General features: G+C 41.0%; 1 protein-coding gene across 10 annotated transcripts in view; it reads left to right on the plus strand.

Annotated features, from left to right (window-relative positions):
- Positions 1 to 13,926, plus strand: part of CHCHD6 (coiled-coil-helix-coiled-coil-helix domain containing 6) — a 117,089-nt gene that overhangs the window by 24,842 nt on the left and 78,321 nt on the right. For 7 of the 10 annotated variants that reach the window (XM_041118625.1, XM_030043947.1, XM_041118627.1 and 4 more), the window contains one exon: positions 12,462 to 12,482. The exons of the other annotated variants lie outside the window; for them this stretch is intronic. In XM_041118625.1, the coding sequence (XP_040974559.1) occupies positions 12,462 to 12,482 (21 nt within the window). The remainder of the gene's footprint in view (positions 1 to 12,461; positions 12,483 to 13,926) is intronic. 10 annotated transcript variants of the gene reach the window in all.

Raw genomic sequence — 13,926 nt, forward strand, 5'->3', positions numbered from 1 at the left:
GATGAAGGCAATTTCTGGTTGCTGACTGGCAGGAATGAGGTGGGGAGGACTATACAGCCTGTGTTACAACACGCATCCTCAGTCCTTACGTATCTGCTGCACTTGGCTGGCAGCAGTGGCACCTGTTTGAGCAAGATTTCTTTGTCCTAGAAGTACGTTGTATTATTTTCTTTGGCCCAAGGACATGGTGTTAAGTATGTCACTTGAAGACCTCACAGGTTGCTGAGCTCTAAATCTTTCCATCAATCTCATACTTATTTTCTATGGTATTTATCACCATAGTGTTCTATGTACTTTCTAGATAAGTAGAGTGGCATAATATGGTGGTCAGTTTGATGGCATTCTTCCACTCGGGAAGGGATGGTATATTAAGAATTGTACTTCCTGTGGGAGGTTATATACTCACCCCACACCAGTTTGATCTCAGAACTTTCTGGGAACCTGAACACCATTGACAAATTTCCAAATGTCTCTTCTCTAAATACTATTGGTTGAAATACCTTTCACATCTGGCAATGGGTGCTCACATAGAAAGATTTTAAAGTGGCAGAACTAATACCCAGAACAATTGCTTGGGTTTTGGTTTTGTTTAAAGCATGCTTGAAAACCTTCCCATAAGAGCATGGAAGTAAATACTGCCTTAGTGGCTTTTTTGACTCATCGTATAAAAACCACTTACCACGTTTGAAGTTTCCATGGTAGTTGCTTCTCTGGAGCTGTACTCTCACCCTTGTAATAGACTTTCCAAGTAGGAATGGGATGAGATTTCACTCTTAAAAATATTAGTTCATGCAAACATACAAAGGAAAATGGGGAGACAAGGAGAACTCCAGAACGGAGTCTCCAATAATGGGTGATGTGAGATACAACATGGAGAGAGCATTCCTTGTCCACATGGCAAGGGAGATTGGTTGGGCATGGTGGGGGACCTGCTGGCGGAAAGGGTGGGTGAATGATCCTGATGGGGCACATGGGGGAGAAAAAACAATAACAAAACCCATAGCATACGCTGTGAAGCCTGGGGTGGGGGTAAGAGGGAGACTGGCACTTCCTGGCCCTGTGTGCACATCTGATGCTTTTGCCTCCTGTGAGTTTGTTGGCAGGTGTGGAGAGAAAGGATCCCAGCCTGGCAAGTCAGCCGCCAGTGTGGCTGATGATTAATTGCCCTTTTTAAATTGCAATTATGTCAGTCATAGAACCCGTGAATATTAATTCCCGATTTGCTGCTTGAAAAACTGAACGATGATGAGGCAGGTCCATTTTACGGATGTCTCAGAAGTGCGCTAAGTGTTGCAGCCAATAGTTAGTACTGAAAGGAAAGGCTGCTGTGTCTCTGCATTGTTTTGTGTCTGTTTTGCCTCTTTTTCAGTATTTCTGTTCCCTTCTTCAGAATACTCTCGGTGCTTACAGGGAATTTTCTACACTGAAAGTAGTAGGTGGCAGGCTGACACCTAGAGCGAGTTAATCGCTACAAGCAATATTAGTTACCTGGATTTGGTGGACGGCTTTCCACCGTTCACTGCTGCTTCCTGAGTCCCTTAGAGACTTAAGAATGAAATAGGGATTGCTTTTTTGCTGCTCCAGCTCTTTCCCTTCATCTCAAATGTGTGTAACCTTTCATTCCATTATACTTAGATCTTTTGAGATAATTTTCTGATTGCACCATCTTGGAAGGATATTAACAGGCAAGCATCAGTACACTGTGACTGTTTTCCTTTCAGTAATCTGCGCAAATACATGGATGATGAAAATCTTGGTTTCTTCTGTGGTTTGGGTCTCTGTTATCAGTCATGATCCTGTGTAGTATTTTCTGCATGAATCAGAACAAATTATTGCATTTTTCTTGTGCTTTAGTTTTCTTGGAATAGTAGTTATCTCAAGAAGTGTTGTCATGATGTGTTGATACTTGCAGAGATCTTTGAAGGTGAATAGTATGGTGTGTTTTTAGAAAACAAAAATAAACCCCCTCAGAACCCTCTGGTTGTTCAGTTCTTGATGCTTTTCAGGTTTTTAAAACTTTGTGTTTCTTTTAAAGCTTTTCCAAGCTTTCAGTTGTAAGTGACTTGACTTCATTGATTGCTTGTGGGGTTGGTACATGCTGAGTTATCAAACTGACTTATGATTTTTAAGAAACTGAATTAGATGGTGGAATTTGCACAAAAATTGTGTCCTCTGTTCTTCTTTTAGTTGTACATTTTGTGCGGTTGGTAAAAGTTGACTGTTTCCTGAAAAATTTTCAGAATGGAGACACTAAATGGAGGCAACTGAAAATGTTGGGTATGTGAATGAGAAGTAATTACTTGGTATTTGTGGAAAAACAGGCTCTATTACCTGGTGAAGACTCTGAAATAAGAGTGCTTTTTTTTTTAGGCTGAAGTGATACTGCTCCATTTTGACATTCTTGGCGTTTTGCATACAAGAGAAGAGGGCCTTGCAGGAGAATTATATCGCATCCCATGAACTAATGCATTCATATTTAGGGATATCAGTTTAATAATTTTGCTCATTATGTTTAGCACTTAACTTCGTAAGCCCCTATTACTAAAATTCTGTTTAGATAGCCATCATTATAGCTACTGTCCCGCTGAATTGAAGGCGCTATGTGATAACCGCTACAAAAGCAAGGGATGGGACTTGCAGGCAGTGGGAGGCCACTTCTAGTTCTGTGTCAGACTGCTAGGGAAAGGCTAGAAGAAAATTAGATGCAGGAGAGAATAGGAAAAAATATGTTTTCAATTTTTGCTTAGTGTTGTCCTTTCCTGGAAGAAAGGCATGTAGCAGACTGTTAAGTATATTTTGGTAAAGACTTCTTACTGGCCTTAAAAGGCATGGAGGGCAGCCCGAGGACAGGAGGTTCAGTGCCTCATTCTGGCTTTTCTGTTTTCCCCATTTTTCAGCTTTTATAATTGAATGGTAAATTGCTCATTTTCATCAGACCCTTTCGTTTTGGAAGGCTTCAAAGCAGTCTTGCATTGCTGCTGTTGCCCTTTGAGGTGAAAATGATAATTTTACAAAACAAGGGTGTTTCATAGACAGCCCTTTAACAACCAAGTTAGCTTTTTGTCACTAGTTCTTGTGGGTGTTATTTTTATCCTTCTCCTTCCTCCTGTTTCCCTGGTGCCCTTCGTCTTAACTCTGGTGTAGGAACTACTTTGTCCAGAGCTTAGTTAATGGCATCTAAGTGTGGCTGTCAGATGAGGAAGTGGTCACTTTTATTACAGCTCTGAAGACAGAAATGCCAGCACCTCTGGCTTCTCAAAGTGCTGTTTTATTGTTATGGTGAGTCTGCACTTAGAAACCTGTCTGCGAATTGCAGAGTTTTCAGTAGTGTCTGGCTGATACAGAAGTTTCCATTGCATGGTAGAACTAGAGTGATCAAAAGTGTCAGCCTCCATTTCTGTTGGAGTAGTGTCTGTTTTGCCCAGAAATGCTTTAAAAGCTTTGTTTTGTCATCAGGAATTGAGCTTCAGTTTCATATCACTTGCCCTTAGGATCATATTCCCTAGCTAAATGGGCACTCTAAACATTGATTTTAATTAATTTAAATAGCTTTGAAATATATATATTTTTTTTATACTTAAATTGTTTTAGTAGGATTTGTTTTAGTAGGACTCCTTAGCAGCATGCATTACAAACTCTTCCTACAAGATAGTGAGACACTCCCTGTTTTAGGTGGCAGCCCAACAGACAAGTACATAGCCTGCTGCACAATGATGTAAGGTGTGTACACGCATTCTGTTGACACAAGGTGCAAATATCAACTCTTATTCAAGAAGTGCCATGGGAAAGTCACGTTTAAAGACTGTGCAGGCTCCGAGGTGATTTCTGGCTTTAACAATGTGTCTAATTACCCAGCAAGGGGGATGGTATGATACTCCAGTGATTTATGTTGAAAAGGAGTTTAAGGATATCTGGCCAGGAACTGGAGGTTCACATTCAGAAAGTTAAGGTGTTTTGGAACAGAATATGGTCGTCGTCACCATCGTGTCAGTAATTTTGATTGTTGGGGACTGAGAGTGGAAACTAAAACTTGAAATGGCTCTTTGCCTTGCTTTAAGAAGTAAAGAATTGACTTTAACTTGTAAAGTGACTTGAGAGAACAACCAGTGTTGTGGAAAGCTTGTGAGGAGAAGGGAGCCTGCTTTTGTGTGTTAGTGTGTGTGTGTTAGTGTGTTAGTGTGTTAGTGTGTTAGTGTGTTAGTGTGTTAGTGTGTTAGTGTGTTAGTGTGTGTGTGTGTGTGTGTGTGTGTGTGTGTGTGTTTTTCCTCCAACACCATGTTAATAGACCTTATCCTTTTTACTTGGCAATTCTAGTGCTTGTGAGTTCAAGGTAAGCTCTGCTTCCTCTGGGGCTGTGGTCTGAAAAGAATCCTGCTCTTACTGCTCAAGCACTGTGACCAGCATGAAGAGGAAGGTGGGGGCAGAGGAAGATGACTTCAGCTGCTGCCTGTCTCATTTCTGTCGATGTAAAGAGCTTTACAGAGACGAGTAATATTTTGGAATTGAGTTTCTCTTTTAAAGACACTCTGATGCTAATGTTGATTTAATAAGGTTCTCTCATTCTCTCTCCTTGCTTAATTTGAAACGTCTAATTTTGTGCTTCACAGTTCTGAACACAGAATTAGTGAGGGAAGAAGAGCCGGAGGCAGGAGGAGCGGAGTGCCACACCAGAAGTTGCCAGGGGAGATTGATTCAATAGAGTGAAAAGGTGCAAAAGGTTATATGACCACAGTTCAGAACAACGTGATGGTGGTACTAATGAGAAGGAAAACTTGATCCTTTGAAATGTTTTAAGGTCTGTGGGTGTATAACCAACACTAAATGGAAAAGGGAGCATTGGAGTCCTGGTTTCTTTGAGTAGATTTTTCTTTTGATTTTATATGTATGTAATATATACGTTACATGACAGGCAGGAAGGAGAATATTATGAGATAAATAAGCTTTTAAAGGTTTTTATTTTAAAGGTGGTTTGGATAAGTGTGGCATTTATTTTCAAAAATGCTGAGAGGTTATGAGAGATTTTGAATTTGATCTTGCTAATTTATCTTGTCTGCACCTGAATGGTTTTTTTTCCTGCTTTAATTTTATGCTTGTGGAAAAATCTATTGACATCCTTGGACACTTAATTCCTTTGTTGCCCTGGGGATAAATGTAAACTCCCCCAAACCATAGTGCCAAAAGATTATCTAAAATATTGTACAAATAATAGTAGTAATGTAAGCTTTTTCCTTTGGCTCCTGCTTTGTTAGTGTACCTTTCCTCTGCCTCTTAGGAAACTACTCCTGTGCAACAGAGTTGAATCCTAATTTGCCTCTTGCTTGAGTTGGATGACAGTTCTTCACAGAACCAAGCAGACAGTGTAAAAGGAGTACAAGTTATGTTCAGCTTAGTTTTATGATAAGCTGCCAACGTGTTTTATTGAAAAACTCATTAAATCACAATTAAATCCACAGGAAAGAAGTAGGCCATCTCGGTGAATACTTGATAGATGGGGTTTATGGTTTTCAGTGTGGGCCAGGGGTATAACCTGCTCCTTGCTGTTGGAGCTTGGTGAAAGCTGTGGTGAAATCCCACCACAGAATCACCAGAAAACTGTCCAAAGCACTGGAAGTTGCCTGTGCACAATGATCTCTGCCTGCTCTGCCTGTGTTTCTTCTGTCCCATGGCCTTGGTCAGATAGAAGTATCCCTTTCCTGCCTCACACTCTTGTATAACACACTCACCCCCCCTTCCTCTTTCTTCTCACATTGTTTCTGGTAATAGGAGCTGAACTTCTGCCAATTGCTTCTGCTGAATTTGATAGCTACCACTGGATTGTACAGAGTTATCTCGAACATTTGGTTGGGGAGTGCACTTGACCAAGCAGGCCTGCATAAGGAATGAAGTTTTAGGGCCAACTGTTAATACAGATTCTAAAAAAAGCCTGAACCTGCCTTTGAGGGTTTCTTTTTCACTGACTTTCAGTGCCTATAGTGACTAGTCTCCTGGAATATTTATCAAATCACTTGCCTGTCTGGTTATTTCTAGTCTACTGCACTGGTCAACTTACTTGATCAATAAATCAATCAACAGGTTCTTAAAATTACTTTCATTGACTTTGGAGGTGTAGCGTACAAAAGGAGCTCATAGAAAGTAAATGATTGTACGTGCCCCAACTGTAATTAGAGAGCAAACAGTGTGGATATATGTTTGTAAATAGTATCTACTACAATAAATACAGCAATCGGTCTTCAGGGTTCTGTGATACTCTGAGCTGGATTGACTCTCAATTTGCAAACTCATGAAGCATGAATCTTAGCTCTGTAGGGTCATCTGACTGCTATACTTAGAGCATATGCTATTTTAAAGCTGAATTTCAACCTTCTTTTGATCAAAAGGTCCAGGAGTAAATACTTCTCTGGTTCCTTAGCATGTGACATTATTCTTGAGCTTCAAGAGCTCCACTGAGTGTGAAATGTTGTTTTCTTTTCCTAAGGAAAATTCCTCAAAATGCTTAAACTCTTCCTCCTGCACCCAGTCTATACCCTCTTCTTCTTGACAGCAGCAACACCTGGTTTGTGATCCTTGCTGAGAGACTACCAGGTACTGCTCCTTCATAGAAAGAATGTTCTCTCCCTGCCCGATTTTTCCAAGCCATCTGCCTTGAGCAAGGGTTTGTTGCATTGCCCAGTAAATGGGCATCAAATCAGCATTGAATTCTTGTAGTACTTACAAACGTTAAGCACTTGCAAAATGTAGAAAACTGCTGTTTGCAAATTGTCCTATCAAATGGAAATCAAAATTTTGCTGGCAGTGACATAGATTTGAAAGTTGCTCTTGATACAATCATGCCCTGGAGACTGCAATGTCAAAATAAAGAATACAGTTTTACAATAGCCTGAAATCCTTGTTGTTGCTGAATCTACACTCTTCTTTTTGCAGATGATTTCATTATGATATACTCAGACTTCATTAAAAGATGCAACCTTGCAGCATTTTCTCTGATCACAGCCTTGTGAGGAGCCGAGAGTGCATGCATTTGAGAACCAGTATATTCTCTTCCTAAAACACACAGTGGGTTGCAAGTGCTTTGGAAGCGAGAATCAGAGTCTCTAGTGGACATTTTGTCTATAGCTCAAAACCACAACTTAATTGGCAGCCTTTTCATAACACTGACTGTGGCCTAGGATGTAGGGAATGCTGCAGGCGAAGACTGAGGTACATTTTCAGAACTGGTTGCAGGGAAATGTAGTGCTGACTGCCTGTGTCTCTTTAGTAATCATAGAAATGAGGGATATTGCGGTGAAATTCCTCACTTCTATGTTTTTTCTTTCTTGGGCGGTCTCTGATTAATCTTTCTACATATTTTGACTCCATTTTACTCCATAGATAACATCTTACTACAAGCATGATTGTGTATGTGTACTAGCCCAGACCATTTATTTAAACTTGAGTCCCCTATGCTTTTTTTGGTCCTTTCTGTAAGGCTTTGGAATCCACTTGATTTATAGTAAATGTTGATTACTGTATGTCTTTCCCACATGCATCTTGGCAAACTGGTAGGTTGGATTCTGCCCCCAGAAGGATACTGACCCTGTAATGCTGTGTAAAGGCTGCTTTGCATATGTCTGGGATGAAAGAGCAGGGAGAACAGGAAAATTTACAAGACTGTCAAAGTGGGTAAGAACATAAATTGTGATGTTTGAAACTGCACGTGACTCTACCTGCAGAAGGATTCATAGAGGCAGACAGGGGATGCATGACCATGACTGAAGGCTTTCAAGAATTTTTTTACTCAAGTATGTAATTAAGACAGTCTTTGCCTGTATTAAAAAGCAGCCCCAAAGTCAACTGTATTTCTCCTAAACTGTATAGTATTTGAGATAATCTTTTTTAAATAAAAAGAAATTAGATTTCTAATCTTGTGGCAGGAACTCTGTATTCACTGTACTATATTAAACCTGTATCCATTGGCTGGTGCCTATAAATATCTGTTTTGTTCAGAGGCAGGTAAAAATTGCATGTAGTGTCTGAGAGCAAATGTGGGAAGGGAATTCCTTCTGAACTCACATGGTTCATAATTTTTACTGCTTGGAGGCACATGGGTTGATTATGCATGTCATCTTGATTTTTTGCAAAACAGTGGTTGTGTTTGAAGTACTATGTTTGACTCGGAAGCTAATATATTTGGTATTTAAGAATCTGGCAAGAGAAAGCTATGTCCCCATATGCATGCACAGAAATGAGATTGGGATGTAGGCATGCGTAACTGTTATTTTCCCCCGTCTGTCCTATCCCTAGAAAGCCATATGCCACCCTTAGGCTAGCATAATGGGAGTCTGCATTAATGATTATGAGCTAGAAATAATCCAAGAAGAGTTGAGTGGCCTTTGATTCTAGCTTTATGAGAAAATACCTCATTGACTCAGTAGGGTCTGAAATATGTTCTGGGATAGAAAGTTGTAATTAATGTAGAATTTCATGATGCCCTCTCTTGAGATCTTTTTTTTTTTTTTTTTTGGCTAAATTGGTCAGGGACTTGGAGATTCTTATGTCTAACAGGCAGAGTAGGAATTTAAGCAAGGAGGTAAAAATTTAGACGGAGTTGTTGACTCACCTGCTATCAGAAATAAGCATCTTGAGCATACATCTCTAGAGAGCCTACGCTCTGCAAGATTTCTATAGACATTGAATGCCTTGTCTGTTGGCAGCCTACAAAATGAAAACTGTATGTATGCATGTATAGAAGTGGTGATGGGAAAAGGAGAATGTGGGAATGGGCTGAAGTATTAAAGCAAGCAATGAAAGCAGATGGTTTACTTTGGATTTTATAAAATAGGTTTCTCTATTTTGTTTTAAATGAAAACTATCAACTGCCAGCATTGCAAACCTATTTGCAGCAATGCCATAAGTATTAGAAGTGCAGTTGTCCCTGAATCATAAAAGGGCAGAGGGTTTTTCTGCTGCTTCCCATCTTCATGTTTATAGAATTGTGTATGCTCTGTATACATTAGAGTTGAGCAATTTCATCAGAGCCTTTCCTCAAAATTGATTGCTGTTCAGTGTCTCTTCCTGCTTCCTCTCCCTTGTCAGTTGGTTACATCTCTGACTCTTATTACATTTAATACTGATACTGCTTCAATTTTCCACTAAACTGGAAGTGTTTAAGGGTCTGGAGTGGATACTGAATGTCTAGATATATTCTTTAAATGCTTTAATTCCTATCATCATGGAAAAGTTTAGAGCTGGATTATTGCCTTAAGAAGAAATGACTCTTTGCTCATTCAGTGATGAAGTCTGGTCATCAAGATGTTAGAATATGTGCTGCAGAGCTCTTCAGATACTGACATGAGTGCAAAAGTTGTTGCCAGCAGCTGTCTAGGGTTTTGGGCACCTGCTGCCTCTCATTTCTCGCATCTCCCACTCGTATCTTCCACTCCCAAAGTTGGCAGTGCCCCTAAAAATACTCTGTATTGAGTTCTTCAGTAGGAGATCTCTACAAAGCTGGTAGTCTGGATTCCTGAGTCACTGGTCATGCTGTAGTGAAATTAGTTATATGACAGAGTTACTGACTATGCCAAGGTAATGGACATCTAGGGTGAAGCTGGTTCCAGTCAGGTTACAAAGGCATTTCCCTTCCTAAGGCCGCTGTTTTATCGTGCTGATCCCTTCCTCCCTCACCGCCAATTGCAGAACTATGTTTTGATTGCTGACTGCCATTTTTACATTTGCCCAGACCATGACAGGCGTGAGTGATGTGCCCATTATGGCAGTCATATATGGGTGATGTGGTGTATGGGTTTGGGAAAAGATGCTGGAAATTGTCCCTGTGTGTGAAATACTAATTTGGTGCTGTAATCTTCATTTCATTGAAAGTTGGACTGTTGATACATATGTGGGAAAGCATCCCCTGCCTGAATAATCAGTGCTGAAATGTGAAATTTTCAGAAGCACAGATGCATTACTTACGTAGTTCCCATATCTAGCCAGAGTCTTCTCCAAGTGGACTGTGTCATCTTTTCCCCCATATAAATACCTAGGACAGGGGTTGCTGATTTGGCCTGAGACCCTGTTTCAGTAACTTTTGCCTCTGATACAGTCAAGAGGAATATCTTGATTTCGTTTTGACCCCAAACAATTAAGTCCAGCATTTATTCAGCTTCCTGTGATTGCTATCCAGTGGGTTACCTGGAAGAGAAATGAACCCTTGTTTTAGCAGAAGAGTTCAGCAGTATTGACCAAGGGTGCTGAAAGATGGTTTGTGTCCCAGGGCTGGGATTATAAAACTCATAAGCCCCAAGCTGGGAGCTGGAAGTGAAATTCATTCAGTTAGGAAGCAAGGAACCCAGATGTTGCTCATTTCTTAAACAGTTTCTTTAAACTTTGAAAATATTAGTGGACACGCTGTGGTTTTTATTATCAGCCAAAGTTGGTAAATGCAGGTCTACAAAGAGATCTTGGCACATGCTTAGGAGGTAGCAAAACTTAAACCAGCAGCCTTCTTGAGTTTTCATTTTTGTATTATTTTATTATTATATTTTATTTAGTCTGTGCTTCACTCCAAATGTAGTTGTTTTTTTCCCAACACAGAATATGTCCTACTGCATCTACACCTGTTTTAATCTTCCTGTTTCCATTCAGTGGGGTGTATCTGTTTATTCTTGGAGTAATAATTTTTCCCCCTCCTGAAAGATGACAAAATTAAAGCCTTTGGCAGTACCTGCAGAAGAGATGCCCTGTGGTTAGTAACAGTGTTATCTTTCTTAAAACTGTAATTCTGCTATTTTGCATTATATTATAGGGGTATAAGAGGCACCGCCTCTCAGTGATAGGGCTGGTTCCTTCTTCTTCCTCTCTTCTCAGCAACTGTCCAGTACCACTGAGTTAGTACCTCGTGTTCATTTTGTAATGCAAGTGTTTGTCAAGCAGGAATGTGACAGTTAATGGCTTAGGCACCCCAGGGATGACAGAGGTACATCCAGTAAAGAGCTACCAATGTGTATGACCTACCTGCTGAAATAATAACATGCACCATAAAGAGACCTGTGTTCCTCCTGTCCCATCTGCTGAGGATGGACAGCCTTGCAATTACTAAAGTGTGAAAACAAAACTAAATACATCTGTCCTGACTGTAAAAATCAGCCAGAAGAAAAATGTTACTCAAATCAGGCTTTTGTCAAGATCAGTCAGTGATTACCGGTGAACACCTGTTGTGTATTGGTTTGTTCGGCCAAGGACTTGATGCCGCTATATCAAACCTGTCTGCAGAAAGGGGAGAATTGGCTTCCCCCAGTTGAACTGTAGATGTTTGGTTCCAGCCCACTCAGCTGTTGCAAAGGATGAGGATGGACGACACGTGTAGCTGATGACACATCATCCCTCAGTTACCTCAAGTAGTTGCTTTGTGCCATTAAAATGATGGCAGATCCCATAAACATATTGCACTCCACTGTCTACTCCCTCTGGCACTGAACTATGACCAAGAGGAAAGTTCCTCCTGCCCTGTCAACTCCCCTCAAATAAATAATCATAATAAAAAAGACCAGCCTTTCTGAAGTTCCTGCTTAGCGAATGTGCTGCTGGTTGAATGTAGCCCTGAGAGGCAGGGAAGGCTTGCAGCCCTTGACAACAAATGAGAGCTGTGGCTGCCTTATAAGCGCCTTGGCTTCAGAAGGAGCTGGTTATGGGCATGAAATGCTTATCATCTTGTACTTGCTTTGCTGCTGCTGGGTTACTGTGTTAAGAACTAATAATAAGTAAATAGGAGTTGATACTGCAACCTGCTTCGTCTGCTTGTCTTCATACTTAAATAGGCTTGCTGACAAAAGAAGGGGCAGGTGAAGGCAGCTTGGATTTGGCAGAGGTTTGGACAGTGCACTAAAGATGTGTTCAATTGCCTATGAAGGGGGATCTGGTTGGAAATCTGATTGGTCAACTGGCTTTCTATTAGGAAGCACTCTTTGAAATTGTCCAGTAAAGAAGATGACTTGCTATGTAGGTCAGCTTGTGCATTAAAAAATGCCCTTGCAAAAGGATACTTGTTCTTTGCAGGTAATTTGGAAACAGCACAGTTGTTGGCCACCTCCTTTTGAGTATGCCTGGCATTGCCATGTTCATTGGTGCGTGTTGTGGATATCAGCATCTCTAACATGCTGCAGCACCTTGCATGACTCCCTGTAACTGGCTGTTTCACAGCTGTCTGCTTAGCTTCCACCCTATGGGGCAATCCTGCAGCAGTCTCTGGGGGCTTTGTTTTGTTTTTATTTTTGGGGGTGCATGTGCTTTTGTTTTGCTTTAATAGCACAGTTTCCAACAGAGGACAGCACTGCACTGCTTAAGATGCTTGTCATTTTTAAGGAACTTTTCTAAACTTGTCATCCTAAAAGCTATATTGTGCAGCAGCAGGCAGCCTCCATAAATCACTGATTTCTCTTTTTCTTCTCTTTCCCTTCCTTTCTCGCTTGTGCTCTCTTTATTCCAAGCCTGCGGATTTGGACGCCTGGGTAAGCTCTCTTTTTTTGTCTGGATCTTGCTTATTCCAAGTGTCATGTTGTTACTGCGCGCGTACAGATTGTTATTGCTGAGCACAGATGCAGGATTTTATTTTCTGTCATTACATTTTAAAAGGTGTTCAGCTAGAAAATTGCATATTATTTCCTCCATAAAGATTTTCACTGGTTCCTTTTGTGTAGCTTACAGCTGCTGAAACCAACTTGATCTGGTGATGTGTGTTGTTGGCTAAGAGAGTAGCAGAAACAGGAGGAAATGAAGGTTACACCAGTACTGCTTTTTAAGGCCATGAGTCTGCATCTGGGTCCTAAAACAAAACAAAACGCAGTCACCTGCCTTCAACAGAATGAGATAAAGGACAAAAAGCAAGTGATTTTGTAGGCCTCACATGTCTGGAATAGTGACTGCAGGCAGCTCCACAGTAGTGGTGATATTTCTGCTGATGCAAGGGGAGGTTGAGTCAAGGTTCCCCTATGGTTAGCTGTCCAGTATAAGCCTCCATGTAAAGTTCTGCTGTTCAGTCTCAGGCATGATGCATGCAAGCTGCTTCTCGCTGTTTCAGTGTTGCCCTTTCAGCTCTGCCGTATTCCCTTTAGGCTTGGTGAAGAACATGCCAGCTAGCTAATTTTGGAGCTAGTTCTGTTCTTCAGTGCATTGCTGTCAATTCCTTCTTCTAGTCTTGGAGCCTTTAATAGCATTTGTTTTTCTCCCCTGCCACCTGGACTGCTACCAGGACTGGAAGAGACATGGGAAAGCATGAGGTATAAGAATTTGCAGTTGTGAAGTGTGGCAAGCTGAGGTACCCAGCCCAGACACCTCTGCTGTGCTGCTGCAGAGATGTTACTGGATACCTTTGGGGGAAGCTGATAACTCCTCTCAGCAAAGACAGGATGTTGTAGAAACAAGGTATTTAGTAGAGACTTAAGGACCTTTCCTTTATCCTTGTAGCTTCTTTCTCTGGATTGCCTCCGACTGACTCTCTAGGCGTCATCTCACTAGTTCATCTGTGACTGGTGAATGTGTTTTGCCAAGAAGATAAATATTTTTGCAATAATCTTGCCAAGTGCTGTGACTTGCCTTTGAGGAAGTTCTTTATAGATTGAGGTATGGACCTTTCCTTTTAACTTGACTTGCCCTTTGCAGAGAGGGGTGTGGATTTATTTTTTTTTTTTCCCCCTCCAATAGAGTCTTCTCCATGCCCTCTCCCCAAATCCCAGAATCCCAACAGTATTGCAGAGAGACAGCCTGATGGTAGCTGTCAGCTGTGGGCTGTGCTATTGCTGCACTTTATTCCTGGGTGCCACATTCCCTACTGTAACCTGACCCTGCCAAAACTCCCTTTTTTTCAAGCAGATTTCCTTCCTAGTTTTCATGTTTAACAAGGTGATGAGAAGGGACTGTGATTAAAAATAATAAAAATCTGGTGATATTTTGTGG

Source organism: Aquila chrysaetos, chromosome 20 (assembly GCF_900496995.4).
Source record: "Aquila chrysaetos chrysaetos chromosome 20, bAquChr1.4, whole genome shotgun sequence".
NCBI lineage: Eukaryota > Metazoa > Chordata > Aves > Accipitriformes > Accipitridae > Aquila > Aquila chrysaetos.